We start from the raw sequence: 15,347 nt of genomic DNA, 5'->3' as shown, positions 1-15,347 counted from the left end.
CTACAAGAATCTGGGTTTTGGAGACAGCAGAGATGGGAAGGGGAAATGGCTCTGCCCCCAACCCCCAAACGGGGGGCAAGCAGAGATGGAGGAGGGCAGAGAGAGGAGACGGAGCCCTAGGACATGCACGCTGGTTCCGGGAGGTTCCTACAGGGCTCTCCCTGCATGGTGGTCTCTCTGAGCTCCGGTCAAAAAAGGGAGAGTCCTGGAGGGAGCTTGCTCCTCCTCAGGCATAAGCTCATAGCCCAACCCGCCCCCTTTGCAGTTCACACTGAGGTCTCCGACTGCAGCCTCATGACGAACTTATGTGACTTGGGGTCCACAAACTCCTCGGAGAGCTTGAAGAAGGGGATCTTCTTCGTGCTCACCACCAGGCTGAAGTCTTGGCGCTTGAGGACAAAGACTACTCCGTCCTTCAGGCCATTGGTCACCGGCTCCTCGCTGACCAGCGTCCACTGCTTGGCCAGCCAGCGGTCTTTGTGGTACTGGATGGTGGGCCCAGCGCTCAGGTACCTCTCGAGGAAGGCCTGGGGGACAGGAGAAGAGACAGGAGGGGCGTTCTCAATGGATAGTGGTCTTTGGTTGGCTACCTGGTGGGTCAGGCCAGAAGGAGGCCTCACAGCATTGCCATGGAAACCCACCATCTGCTTGCCCGACCTTTATCATAACGGCAGAGGTGCTGGGGCCAGAACCTGAGCTGGTGACCATCAGTGGAACATGGCCCAAGGGATTCTCACAGTCCCTGAGGCACCAGGCCTCGACCTCTAACCCTGTCCTCCAGCTGTATCCAGGGCTCTGACTGTAGGTAGGGCCCCTTCCAACCGCATTACCCAGCTCTCCTGCCTCCGCAGGGCAGGCTCTCCCAAGGTGCACGGCACCACGCAAAAAACACCCACGATTCTCTCTGCCCCCAGAGGCCGAGGTAGTACGGGATAGCTGGCCAGATCTTCCCAGCATGCACGGGTACAAACCCGGTAAGGAGGGACTGGCCTACGTGGCCGATGCACGGCGATGCTGGGGAACAAAGCTACTGCGGGGTTGTGTTGAACTGCAATAGATGCATCACAGCTTGGGGACTTAATATGTGTCTACCAATGCTGAGGACGCTGGAGCGACAGGCTCTGAAATACAGTCCTACGGTGTAGACGGGACCAGGGCTTTCGGCTGCTGGACTTCTCACCCATAGCTCAGCTACCTCAGTGATGGACGGACCCTCAACCCCAGAGCCAGCCAAGATGGGGAGGAGGAGGAGAAAAGGGGCACGGGGCAATAGCTCAGAATCCATGTTAAACATGGATTCTGGTTTCATGGTCTGACCATGAGCCTGCAGAAGTAATTCTCACGGGGGAAAAGTCTCCAGGGGTGGATTGCAGGTCGAGGGAACAGGGGTGAGTTCGGGTTGGCCCAGGGGAACTGGGGCTTCCCCCACCGATGCCCGAGCTCCCCAGCCTACCCCTCCTCCCACCCCCGCCCGCCTACCTACCTTGGGAGTCATGTCGTGGGTGATGCAGAACTCCAGGTGCTGCAGGATGCTCTCCATGGTGTGGTACGGCTGCTGCTTGGTGGTACGCAGGTACTTCTGCATGGCCCGGGCCATGGAGGCGAAGATGGCCTGGGCAGCTTCTCGCGGGTCCATGATCTCCCGCGGGTTCTTCTGGTCCTCCTCCTGCAGCCGCTTGATGTGGGTGAAGGCCTCCTCCACGGCCACCACCAGCCTGGCGGGAGAAAGGAGGCAGTGGTGACCCAGCTGGCGCGGCTTGAAACCCCTGCAGAGGCTCCGGAGCCTGCCCCTGCCCCAGGCTGGCCCAAGGCACCCTGCGCCTCAGAGAGCGGCGACCTTGCTCATAGACCCAGAGTCCTGGGTTCAATCCCCAGTCACGACCCAACCTGTGAGGACTCTAGGGGGATTTGACCTGCCGTGGGTCAAAGAAGCTCAGGGGAAGCGTCCCCGGCCAGGCAGGATGTGCAGCCCATGCTGACGTAGTTGGTCTCTCCGCCTCCCACGCCGAGAGCCGTGCTGCGGGAAGAACCACAGGGCTTGCCTGTGTCCAGCCGCCTCAGGACAGAAGCCCCTTTACAGTCACCCCAGCCCAGCCCTGCCTCCCCTCCACCACTAGGGGGCACTGCACCCCCCCACCCCCGCCAACTCCCGTACCTGGCGCGGCGCTTCCGGACCCTGCGCTCGTGCTCGGCCTCCTCATAGTAGTACTCGTTGTGGCTGTTGTCACGCCGCCGGGCGGCCGCGGCGATAACGGCCCGGGACTGGCCCGTCGAGTTGTTCGTTGTGTTTTCTGGAAGGAGAAGGAGGTGGGGGGGGGGGGTTAGACGCAGGGGGGAAGAGCTCACCGGAGCAGTCGCTGTTCGCTCCCGCCAGGCCCTGTGCTCAGTAGCGCCCCCACCCCCCCCGGGGCGCCTCTGCAGCGGGAACTAGCCACTAACGCAGGCAGGGGAGAGGGCATGCCATGCAGCACCCCGCTGAGCTTTCCAGAGCCACTGGCAAGCAGCACCTGCTCTGGCCCATCCCCGGGGCTGCCTCCGAAAGCCGGGAGCGCCCCAACCTTATAGCACCCCGGCGACTCGTGCTCAGCCCCGCCTGGCTTGCACCCTGTGCAACGAGCTCACCGGCCACAGCGAGCCGCTGTGGACTCGCGCTGCAGCCGGAGGCAGGGAAGACACCTGCTGGGTTTTAAGTCTCTGCAGCTTCGTTCATCAGTGCTGCAGCCTGGTCTGGCAGCAGAACACTGGATCCAAACCCCTGGTCTGGAGCTAGATCTGAATGGCACGGGGACGGAGAGGGGGAGGGGGAAAGACACATGCCCGTTGCCCAGGTTTTTAGGTGGAGCCTACCTTCAAACACATCAAATATTAACAGGCTACCGAAAATCCCACCCTCAGGCCTCCTGCCCCAAAACCTTGTCTACAGTCAGTAAACGGTATCGGTTTAATGACCCGGCTCTAGTTAACCGGGTGTGAGTCCCCTATTTTAGACACATTTAAACCAGTTCAGGTGACGTCGGTAAGTTACCAATAACCTCTGCCCCCGGGGGGAGCAAAAGGTCGGGTATAAAACTTCCGTGTTGGTGTGAAGAAACGCATTCAAATCCGAAGCGATTCCCAGAGAGACAGAGAATAATCCCGCGCTCAGGCAGAGGAGAAAGGAGGGGAGGAAAGTTGGTAATAAAAGGGAGCTTTATCAAATGAAATCAGCTCCTGTTAACCAGAGCCAAGGCTGGGAGCAAGGGGAGAAGTAAGCTGGTCGATTTCACTCCCCCTTGTAACATCACTAAGGTCAACAGAGCTACGCAAGGTGTGGCTCCGGGGCTGGACAGAGTGTGGGGAAACAAAGAGTAAGAAGAGACAGCGAGGAGGGTGGACGGGAGAGAGACCCAAGCTCACCCTCGCCGAGCGAGTACACCTTGAACCCGGACATTTTCTTAGACAGGACGGATTTTGGCAGGTTGAGGAGGGCGGGGTTGTAGACGGGGAAATCATGGTAATAATTCTCCAGGATCCACACTGCCACGCGCTGGATACTGCGAGAGACACAGCCAGGGTACGGGGAGGGACACAAGATAACAGGTTAGACTCGCGCTGCCGGGGGGGCGTGGGGTAGGGAGGGGACGCACGTACACAGAAGGGGGAGAACAAAAGGGAGACAATGATGTGTTGGATCTTTGAGCCACACATCGCAGGGAGAGGACGCATCGACACGTCACGCCACGGGGCTGGAGCTGTCTGTCCAGTGGCAGCAGCATATACCAGCCACCACAGTACAGACTGACCGACAGCCGGCCCCTGTACGGTGACTACAACTAGACCTCAACTTTGATTGTTTTAGCATTTCGAGGGATAATTTTCCATGGTTGGTTTTAAGCGTTTGTAAAGACTTTGATTGATTTCTATTTTCACAATCGCAGGACGCAGCGGGGGCAGACAGGTCAGAAAATAATTATTTAACAGCAGATATTGGAAGTTCAAAAAGCCAAAGCTTTGTAACCGAGATGTCAACATCCCATGCCAGAAGAAGCAAAGCAAATCTCCTTAAATCCAACTCTACGAGGTTCTCAAGCAGCATTTTTCTTATTTGGCCTGGCTGCCAATTTCAGTGACCCTGGATGAAATGTTTTCCCAGGTGTGTTTGCATGTGGATAGTGAAATTGACGCTTACCGATATTTACCGATAAAAATCTAATCCTATCAAGCCTCACTACAACCCAGGGGCAGGGGACTCGGCACAGGCCCCAGAAAGGTCGCTGCAGCTGGAGCTAAAGGAGACATGGTCTGGACGAGGCTGTTACCGTAGAGACAAGGTAGGTGAGGAATATCTTTTATTGGACCAAATTCCACGGTTGCCGGCAGGTGCAGATCCATGCAGCGGGGGATGGTAGCACAGGAACGTTCATGGGCGCGCACACGCACTTCCCCCAAGCAGATGTGGGTACAAAATGCATGGACATGCCTACAACACACACACAAACACACCCCCTGCCGCCACCCCCCCTTCCGAGATGGCAGCAGGCAGCAGTGTGTGCAAACACACACAGAGGTCTAGGTCCCTCTAGCATAGAGCAACACTTTACACACACACACACACCCCCCTCTTCCCCCCAAGCATGGGGCACACAGACACCCCCCGGCAGAGGTCGGTGTGTTTTAAACACATTCACCTACAATTTTCCCGTTCCTGGGGTAAATGGTGCAAACATACACACCCCCTTTCTCCCCCACCAGGGGGCAGTGACACACACTCACTCCTCTTCCCCCCCAGCAGGGGGCAGTAACACACATACATACACACTCACTTCCGTTCCCCCCCCGGGGGGGGTCAATGACACACAAACACACACACTCACTCCCCTTCCCCCCCCCGGGGGGGGTCAATGACACACAAACACACACACACACTCCCCTTCTCCCCCACCAGGGGGCAGTCACACACACACACTCCCCTTCTCCCCCAGAAGGGGGCAGTCACACACACTCACACACATATCCTTTCTCCCCCACCAGGGGGCAGTCACACACACTCACTCACTCACTCTCCCCCCCCCAGCCCCGCTGGCACAGGCAGCGACGTCCCCCTCACCCTCCCAGCCGCCCCGCCCCTCACCTGAGGTGGCCCACGTTGTAGAAACGGCTGGCCCCGTCGGTGGAGCGCACCACCTTGAGCGTGAACTGGGGCTGGAGCTGACGCAGCTCCAGCAGGACCACGGCCAGGTAGTGGACGAAGAGCAGCGCGTCCACCAGGGAGACGGCGTACTGCACCACGCCCTGGTAGTTGCGGTCGCGCGAGTCCAGGATGCGCACGCCGTAGAAGAGCCAATAGGAGACGACGAGGAGGAAGACGAGCACCATGAGCAGGGCCCGGAAGACGAAGACGCGGGGGAAGAAGGCCTTGGGGCGGCGGAAGAAGAGGGCCCAGCTGCCCAGCAGGAGGATGAGGAGTTTGAAGGCCACGGAGATGAAGAGCCCCTCGCAGGGCGTGCCGCAGGGCTCCAGCTCCTCCCGCCACAGCAGCTGGGGCAGCAGCAGGAAGGCCAGCGGGGTGAGGAAGGAGAGCAGCGCCAGGGCCCCGCCCAGCGAGACGCCCACGTGGCGGGAGCAGTCCAGGCGGGCGCTGTCCTCCATGTCCTTGGTGATGCGCGTGAGGTCATCGTGTGAGATGCTGTGCTCCGAGGTGCCAGTCACCACCGTGGTGGTCTCGCCCCAGTTGTCATCCTAGAGAGGGGCGGGGAGGAAAGGGTTACACACGGGGGCTGGCCTGTGGGAACAGACTCCGCCACCCCTCCTCCAGTTCCCTGGATCAGACTCTCCCCCCGCCCCCGCCCTGTGGGATCAGAACTACCCCCAGCCCACCCAACCCCCTGCCCTGCAGGATTAGACCATCCAAGCCCCGAAGGATCAGATGCCCATGGCCTGCCTGGCCACGTGCTCCCCTCCCAGCCGTGCCAGATCAACAGATCTAAGAATCAATCCGGTTGATTGGTTTCCAGCCACAGATCTCAAAGCCCTTTGCGAAGGAGGACAAGATTGTTGTTCCCATTTTACAGATGGGAACACTGAGGCACGGGGCGGGGCAGGCCTAGAACCCAGGCATCCTGTCTCCCTGTGCCGTTCCCAGTCCGGGGGACAGGCTGCCTTCCCCCACAAGTGACGCCTGACCAGCAGCAGATAAACTCTGAAATGGGAACGTCAAAAGATTTCCACACAAATCCCCTTCGTAACAAGAGGAAAAGCAACTACGTCCACGTGCCAGTCCTCCACGCACCCTTCCTCCGCCACGCGAGGCTGCAGCACCCGGTTAAGCACAAGAGGAGAGGGCCTGAAATTCAGCACCCACACCCAGCCCTCTGATTCCAAGGGCTTAATTTTCAAGTCCCATCTCAAAATGCCCTCACTGACAATCAATGAAATCATATCCCTGCATCACCATAAGCTCCTGACACCCATAGCACCCCTTTTCCCCAAGGGCTGGTACCACGGGCAAGGTTCGCTGGCGACCTTTGCTGGCGCGGTACGTTTATTTTGGGTGCACGTGCCTGGTAGTACAATGGGCACACCCTTGCTTGGAGACCTCAGATTCACCACAAGCCCTTTAAAGGGGACTTGAAACCCAGACTTCCTCCTCAGGGGGGCGGATATATTCGCTCGTTAATTACCTCCCTGAGCAAAGTCATTACCCCTTTGGGCGTTACTTTGCAGCAGGGGGAGTCAATAGGTAGAGCATGGGCTAAATCCGGTTTGGCAGATGCTTTTGAACAGACCCCGAAATCTTTACATTTACTTATCATCATGATTGTTATTTTTTATTATTATTTTCTCTGGAGACTGGACCTTGACCAAGAAATTTGGACCCTGACAAAAAAAAAAGTGGACTTCCCCTGCTTTACAGTGATGGCAAAACACCTGGAAGGCAACCGCAGCTGGCTTCCCCGACTTGCATCTGGTTCCCCATCATAAAACCAGGCCTCTGTCAGCAGAGCTGACTGTCCCCAAGCCGACGCACCCTGCCAGATGTGGGCGTGGAGGGAAACTGTAGGGCATTAGCCAACGCAAATTCCTCCCTGAACCCTGTGATGATGTCTTCATAGAGCAACCGCTCCCCTGGGATGCTTCCTGAGATGAGAGAGGGGATCCAGAGAGAGCCGGCAGGCTGCTGAGAGCAGAAGCCCGCTGATGTCCTTGTTACACACCCACACGGTTACATAAGGGGATCTTGAAAGCGGTTCAACCCCCACTGGGCGGCTGTAGTTACACCGGTAACAAGGGGTTTATCAACTGGGGTAGCGCATTCCTGCAATGCTAGGCCTTGTCCATTATCATTCGATGGTTATTAGTCTCTCACGGTAGTGGCTAGGAGTGCCAATCGCGGACCAGGTGGGCGCCGTACGGACACAGGAGAAAAAGATAGGCCTTGCCCCAAAGACCTTACATTAGCAGCGTGTAGCGGGGTCACCATTTACTGGGCACCCCCTCATGGGCAGGAGCACCCCAGCCTTATTGGCGCCCCCTTGTGGGCCCCTTAAGAACTGCGCGTGGGCTTTTACGTGGCTAACACCTCCCCTAAGGGCAAGCCACCCGATTACAGAGCGCTTGACCAGTATAGGAATCCCACTATACAATACCAGCAAAGTGCTCCGAATGTGAACACAGCTTATACCAGAAAAGCTATTCCAGCTAAAGTGCAGCTTATCACCCTCTCCCTCCTCAACCCACGAGCATAATAAGCCGTCCCAGTACCAAATGCGGCCAGCAGAACTGCGTGTACACTAGAGGCTTCTGCCAGCATGGCTCTGTGGGACAGGGATTGCCGACAGAGCAGTGCTGGCAGAAGTCTGTAGTTTAGATGCAAACTTTTCACCAGCTATCCTGAGATAGTTCTGTCGGTGTCAACCCCCCTGGGGGCACAGTAAGGCCACGTCTACCCTTAAAACTAGGCTCAGAAGGGTAAATGTCAATTTCACCGGACACACAAACCGAGGAAAAATATTTCCATCGAGGAGCATCAAAATTTACAGAGGGACAAAGTGAGAAAAATGGGGCTTGTGAACATCGTAGAGTTTGACTGAAGGATATTTACTGTTTGTATTTTGACAGGTGAGGTTGACAATTAGAGTTTTAATGGGGATAAAGCTTGAACTTTTGGAATCTCAGCGTCTACGGTCATTAAATAATTGTGTGATCGCCGCTCCGAAACTTCCCACATCTGAGAAAATGTAAATCCATAAAAATAAAAATAAAAAATGCTTAAAAACAAACATTGATATCAGCCACCAAAATAGCAAAAAATATCAATTAACTTCTCCCAATCCTCCTTAAAGCACATACCAGCACAGACACGTCACTTCAGGGTGTGATTTTTTTTTAACTGTCAAAACTAAGACAGAATAAGCAGCACTGGACACGCAGTTACATGAGCATAAAAGGCCTTTTCCTGGTCTGGCTTATTTCATTTGGGTATAAGCTATATTGGCAAACCCTTTCTGGTGCAGACGAGCCCTGAGTCGGGTATGAGGGTAGCTCTTTCCATTTTAGCTCAGACCCTGTCCCAAACGACACAACATACACCGAAAAAACCACCCCCTGCTATGAAGAGTAAGGAGAGTCCACACAGGGAATACTGTGTTCTGGGCTCTGCTTCGCCAGACAGCTGTTGACAAATTTAAATCAGGCAAAAGCACAACGACAAACTAAGGGGGTTGGCTGGACTGACTCAGATTAAAAGAGCTCAGTTTGTCTATCTTAGCTTAGGGAGGATTAAACAGGGGACCTAAATCTACAGCAATCGGGGGACTTCCTCTCCTCTGACCTGCTGCATAGCACAGGCTGGAGAACTGTAGCCCCTGGTTGGTCAGGGCGGTAACTTCCAGTGGGAGACCCGGTCTCCTTGTGATGTGTTTGTACAGTCCCTGGCGTGACGGGGACCCCCTAGGTGCAACGAGAATACCAACAGCTGTAACTGCCGTCGGGTTACTCCGTTCAACCGCCGGGGGAGCAGATTCTGCTCTCATCCCAGTCCAGGAGCTCCCTGGAATTTTCACCCCTACACAATAAACCTCAGGCCCTTCCACAGGCTGGCTCAGGGGATGGTGAATAGGAGCTGCAGGCTTTCACCGCCAGGACCCGGGTTCAAATCCAGCCAGGGGCTGGCCCTTGCGGCTGCTTTGGCCAGGCTTGGCCCTGTTCCTAGAGGGGACAACGGCCCGAGGAGACGGTGTTCAGAGCCGGCTGGAGAGAGGCGGGGACTGGCAAGGGGACTGCATGGTGGAAACTGTTTGCCCGCCGCCTGTCTATGCATGGTCCGCGGTTAGAGAAGCTGGGTTTCCTGAGCTTCCCTCCCAGCAGCTGGGCCCCGGCAGGCCACACTGTGGCCGTCCAAGCTGTTTGAGCCCCTGAGGTGCAACCGGAGCAGAGCTGCTGGGAAACGCGAGTCCCTGTGCACCAGAGGCTGCTGCGTGGGGCGGGGACCCCGCCAAGGGTCCTGGGAAACACACCGCTGCCATGCGCCCGCCAGAGCTCCCCACCAGGAAGCTGCAGAGGGGACACACTCCCCTTCGACGTCCAGCCCGAGAGCTTCGGTGCACAGAGCCGGCGGGGACCCACTGCAGGAGCCTCCACGCGCGCTCCATCCCCCCAAGACCCAGCCTGGGGCTATTGCAGTTTGGCACTTCCCAGGCAACGCTGAGCAAAGACCGGGAGCCGGTCCCAGCGGTGCTTTCCCACCCTCCTGCCCGGCCACTTCCACTGTCAGCTGCCACGGGCACTGCTGAGAGCCCCCACCCTGCAGAGGGCAGGGGACCCAGGCCAACGCTCTCGAAATAGGGGCCAAGCTGCTGTGTCTTGCCTCACCCCTAATTCAGGGGCTCTGGGAAACGGCCTGGTTCTCAGTCACACTCTGGCCCCTCTACCTGGCTGAAGGGGTCTTAAAGTAGGTGAAAACAGCCCCCTAAGATCCCCCCTCCCCGTGCACAAGGGGGCTCCCTGGCTGGTGTGAAGCTAGGATAAGGGCCCTGGCTCCCAGCCCCTTGCATAGGGGGTGGACTGGGACCGTGGCTGGATCACGCTGCACTCTGGGTATTCTCTGCTGTCCCAGGGCCCAAAGTGTGAATCCAGAGCAGCCCTGAGGCTGCTCTAACTCATCCCAGGGGCCCTGAGGGTAGCCCCAGAATACGGGGAGTATAAAGGTGTGTGTGTGTGTATGGGGGGGGGGGGGGTTTGAAGCCATCCTGCTTCCATTCACCACCGCCCTGTGTACGGGGCTGGAGGAACTGAGAATCGGGGCCAGAGTGTTTTGGGGGGTGAGGTGAGCCCAGTCGCCCAGGCCACTGTCTGAGCCACAGGAGCCTCGCTGAGCCACCCCAGGAGGAGTCCTCCTTCCCTCCCCTCTCATTTTCCCACAGCGTGAAGGAGGCAACAAGGCTTCAAAGCCCCCGCCTCGGTTTCTTTGGCAACGGGGAGACAATGGGCATGTAGTCCCCAAGGCTCCTCCCACCCCCCCCATCACCTCCCACCCCAGAGACGAGGGAGGAGCAAAACACAGACCCCGCCTCCATCCCTTGATGCCCTGTACACCCCCTTTCCCACCCCCCCAGAGCAACGTGCTAGCCCCACCCCCTCAGCCTGGCGCTCCCCACTCACCCTCTCATCTCCTCTGGTCGACTCATTATCCAGCAGGGGCTCCCCCGGGGCCTGGATGGTCACCGACTTGTCTCCCCGGCTCCCGTCCCGGCTTTTGGAGCGGTGCCGGTCCCGCCGGTCTCTGGAAGGGAGCGAGAGAGACGCCGGGGGTCAGAGGGGGAAGTGCAGGGGCTGATGGGGGCACGCAGCTGGGAGTGGGCCGAGAGGGGGAATGGGGTACGTCCCTCCCAAGGATGCACGCTGTGGAGGGGGGGGGGATATCCTCCCAGACCCCACACAAGGGAGTCTCCCTTTCCTCCATGCACCACCCTGAAGATAGACAGCAGGGGGGGAATCTCTCCACGAGGACAGACGTAGGGGGAGCCAGGTCCCGATCTTCCCAAGGCTGCACAAGGCCTTCCTGACACCCCCCCCGAAAACACACACACACACACACACCCCTCCCCAAGGGCAGATATAGTCTGGCGGCTTCACCCCGCTCCCATAGGGTCGGGGGAAAGGGGGGCAGCTTCCTCCTCCCCACGGGCAGATGTGTGCGCGCGGGGGGGTTGCACACAGGGAGTAGGGCATTCTTCCCTGCCCCCCTCCAGGACGGATGCAGGGTTGGGGGGGAGCCCCCGCCATGGGTTCTCCTGAAGTTGCACATGGGGTGAGGCACCTCCCCCGCCCCCGCCCCACCCAGGTTCGTTCCACCCGCCCCCCTCCCCAATCCTGAGGGCAGATCTCGGTTAGCCCCCTTGAGCCAGCTTAGCTCCCCTCCCCCCCCAAGCCAGGTCAGCCCCTCTTCCCTCCCCCGACTCACAGGCCCAGGTGCAGGGCTCCCCCCCGCCCCCTCACCTGTGCTTGCGGGAGCTGCGCGAGTGCCCCGACTTGTAGGAGTACCCCGAGTACTGCGACTCGTTGTCCATGTTGTCAGAGCGCCGGGCCTTGTAACGCTCCACGTTGACGGACTTGGGTCTCCCGACGGGGACAGCAGCCAAGGCGGCCGCTGCCTCCTTCAGCGCGGGCTTCTTCAGGCCCAGGGGCACCTTCAGGAAGTCGACTGTCACCTTGAGGGACTCTATTTTGATCAGCTGGCTGGGCTCCTCTCAGAAGAAAACGACGCCCTGCTGGGGAAGGGTGGGAGAGAATTAAGGCTCCCGGAGGGGATCCCCACCGGGTCTCAGACTAACTCCACCCTCCCTAAAAATCACAGCGCGCCGAGCCAGAGGGAGCCCCAAGGTCTGTCCGAGTCCAGCAGCCTTGACAGAGAATCCCCTGAGCCATCCGCTACCGGTGAGAGAGACCAGCAAGATGGAGGGATAATGGGGAGACGGCCACTACGAACAGTAGAAGCTGCAGAGACGGCGGCTCTTGCACCGGCTGTGAGATTGCAGGGAGAGGCAGGAAATATCGCTGGGTCGCCGACAAGGTCTTCCAACACAGCTTCCAAATTCCCCAAGCCGCGCCATCGGCGGCTTGGCAGAAGCCGATTTCTAGATGTAATTCTGACATCTTGATATTTGTAAGGTTTTTTTTTCTTATTTTCACCCATTTAAATGTTTGTGTCAAAAGATACAAGTTAAGCAGCCTTCACTCAAGCTCTCAGGAGTTCTCAAACAGCAAGGGTCTGACTCTGCCACTCTGTGAACTCCCACGATTCTCAGTGGAAATATTTCCTCCTCAGTTTGCACGCGTGCAGCGAAATGAACATTTCCCAATAAAAATCAAATCCTTCCAAGCTGACACTTAACATTTCCTGCAACAAACAGTGACTCCTGGCTGCTTGTTTTCCTCAGACCCCTTTTCTTAGTTAGGAGAAAGCAGTTTTTGTTTATGGGAAATGAAACAGCTCAATCCCACCAATCCTTAGCCCAGCCCCAGGGAACAAAGTGAAAGGCCCCTTTTCCCCGCGCCATCCCACGTCCACCTCCGCCCATCTTCCCCCAGACATTAGCATCAGTAGAAAAGCACTCCCTTGTCAAGAGGCATTTTTAAGTCACTGGCTTGGGACCTAGGAGAGTTGGGTTCTATTCCCAGCTCTCGCACTGGGTCCCAGTGTGACCCTCGTAAAATCACTGTCTCTCCGTGCCCATCTGTCTTCCCCATTTCAACTAAGCCCTTTGGGGGCAGGGTCTAGCTCTCACGATGCGTCAGTGCGGTGGCTGGTACAATGCGGGCTCTGGGTGCTCCATAATACATGTCATCATTCATAACGCATTCGTAGCGGCTAAAATAATCTGTAAGCGTTAAGAAAAATAAGGCAAGGTCCGATTCTCCCTTCCACTAAGGTCCCTTTACACCATTTTGGCAGGGCAAAGGAGCCTTGAAGGGAGTGAAAGTGAGAATCAGGCTCCGATCACACTAGCTCCCAGCAATAACTGACACGAACTTGTTACACTTGTTTGGGCTATTTCTCTCAGGGCATTTTCTCTTTTAGCATCAGCTAGAACCCTGCACTCTCTGCCCTTTTATAAACAACACTGAAAGAGGAGATTTTTCATGCACTGTTTCATGTAATTTATGTTTTAATTAATATCCTGATTGTTATTTAGTTGCCAGGAGAGCACCCAGGGCCAGGACCAACTTACAAATAATTTACTCAGCAAGGGCAGTGCTTCAGACCCATGTCAAAGCGGCAAGACGCTGTTAGAACAAGTTTCCCGGCACAGACACGGAATCTCAGATGCAGAAGATCAATGCTGGAGTTTTGGCTTCTGCAAAGAACGCCGGGAAAAGCTCCTGGGCCCGATCCCGCAAAAGGTCCAGAGCGTGGAATTCACATTTAAGTCACTGGGAGTGGCGCAGGGGAAATGCAGTTTGCACCCTGATTTGTGGGCTGTTCAACCCTAGTACCAGAGTAGCAGCCGTGCTAGTCTATATCCGCAAAAAGAAAAGGAGGACTTGTGGCACCTTAGAGACTAACAAATTTATTTGAGCAATGAAGTGAGCTGTAGCTCATGAAAGCTCATGCTCAAATAAATTTGTTAGTCTCTAAGGTGCCACAAGTCCTCCTTTTCTTTCTGCGAACCCTAGTACCATTATTCCTCATGTTGCGGTAGTGCGCCGTGGCTGCGGCTACTAGCCAAGACCTTACCACCGTACACTAGGTACAGCACAGAAATGGACCAAAAACACGATCCCTCCCCCAAAAGCTTACTGCCAGGGAACTGCAGCACAGAAAGGCGAAGTGACTGGCTCAGAGCTACACAGGGAGTCTGTGGCAGAGCAGGGAACTACATGCAGGTCTTCCAAGTCCCTGATTAGGACCCTAACCCCTGGCCCACCCTTGCAGTGGGAAGAAGCCTTAAAAGGGGTAGAAATTCATTAAATTCACTTTCAAGTCCTTTTTAGAACCACCCTCTGAGAATCAGGGCTTGTGGGTTCTGTTCCTGCCTCGGGAAGAGAAGTGTGGTCTAGTGGTCGATACACAGAGGAATGGGAATCAGGAGACCTAGGCTCTGCCACTGACTCTGTGTGTGAAGCTGGGCAGGCCACGTCACCACCGTGGCCTCAGTTTCCTCATGTGTAAAATGGGAGGAGATAGGGGAGAAATAACACAGATCAGCTTTCATTATCAGACTCTGCAAAATGCCTTGAGATTCAGAGCTATCCCAGGCTGGAGAAAACAGGGATGGAATAGGTTAGACACCAAATTCAGATTTTTTGGTAAAAGTGTGGGGGAGGTAGGATGGCTGTAACAAAACCATATTAATATAAAATACACTCTAATAAAGGCTCTCTGTGCTATAGGCCTGGTAGCACAGTGATAGGCTACTCGTCTCTAAGGGGGAAAAGATCAGGAGTTCAAATCTGGTGGTGTAAGTGAAAATGTCTGAAAAGCACATCCAGGAATCAAGGCAGCAGAATGGCTGTTACGAATGAAAGTGACCGAACTAGCATGCCGCCCTTCCAAGCTGAGTGGAGCATCAAGAGTGTAGGAGAATAGCAATTAGAGGCTAGAATGTGATATCAATTGATTTCACTGGAGTGAGAACAGTAAATGAGCTAGCTGCTAGATCATTCACTGGTCTCACGCTAGTGAAATCCATTCATAGCAGCTGGGAATCTGGCCCTAGATTTAAAAAGAATTCTTTATGAAGTAACAATCTGAGGATTTAGCGGTACCTAAACAAAGGAATTTAAACACCATTTTTAGATGCAGGATGGCCCATTCAGTGGATAACATATGGAACAGGTCATAATAAATGGTATCAGGGCAGACTGAAACCAGTTGTAGGTTGCCAGCCAAACTCAAGTAGGGCTCAGCCTCTCTGAAAAAATCACACCCCAGCTGCTTCAGAAATAAACGCACCCCAAATCAGCTACCACTTTTGAAAGCTTTGCCCATGGTTGACACAAGGGGTTAGGGAGGGAGAAGCCACCAGGACAAACCAGTGACTGGCAGGCTGGGGAACGAACCACCAGCTGCAGGGAAGGAAAACGGGCAGAAATCAAACCTCTGTTTGATAGCACGCGTCCTGCGGCACCCATACCTACTGCTGCCAGGTCATCAAAAACATAAGCAACCTGATTATTCCAATTAAAGTTATACATATCCACACGTGCCAATGTAATTGTTATTTAACCCTCCCACCCCCCTCAGCATTCCCATCCAGGTGCTCCTCATCAGACCAATTAAGAGGGTGGGGTCTTGCTCCTGTATCTTTACAAGTTACAAACAACTTGGGGACCTTCTTGTGGTAAGCCCCGAACGTGGTTTGTTTCAC

At 55.8% G+C, this 15,347-nt stretch overlaps 1 protein-coding gene across 2 annotated transcripts; it reads right to left on the bottom strand.

Annotated features, from left to right (window-relative positions):
- Positions 1-266: 266 nt before the first annotated feature.
- Positions 267-11,546, bottom strand: VANGL2 (VANGL planar cell polarity protein 2). 2 transcript variants are annotated; one of them, XM_077841362.1, is made up of 7 exons: positions 11,476-11,546; positions 10,639-10,759; positions 5,111-5,718; positions 3,397-3,533; positions 2,156-2,291; positions 1,484-1,715; positions 267-527 (listed from the first exon to the last, which is right to left on the bottom strand). In XM_077841362.1, exons 1-7 carry the CDS (start codon positions 11,544-11,546, stop codon positions 267-269), a joined length of 1,566 nt encoding a protein of 521 aa, XP_077697488.1. The 2 variants fall into 2 exon arrangements, with proteins under 2 accessions (XP_077697488.1, XP_077697489.1); XM_077841363.1 differs by having other exon boundaries at positions 3,403-3,533.
- Positions 11,547-15,347: the final 3,801 nt, after the last annotated feature.

The sequence above is a fragment of the Eretmochelys imbricata genome, chromosome 24 (genome assembly GCF_965152235.1).
Source record: "Eretmochelys imbricata isolate rEreImb1 chromosome 24, rEreImb1.hap1, whole genome shotgun sequence".
NCBI classification, from domain to species: domain Eukaryota; kingdom Metazoa; phylum Chordata; order Testudines; family Cheloniidae; genus Eretmochelys; species Eretmochelys imbricata.
Note: the sequence above shows the minus strand (reverse complement) of the source record. Positions and strands in the feature narration are given on the sequence as shown.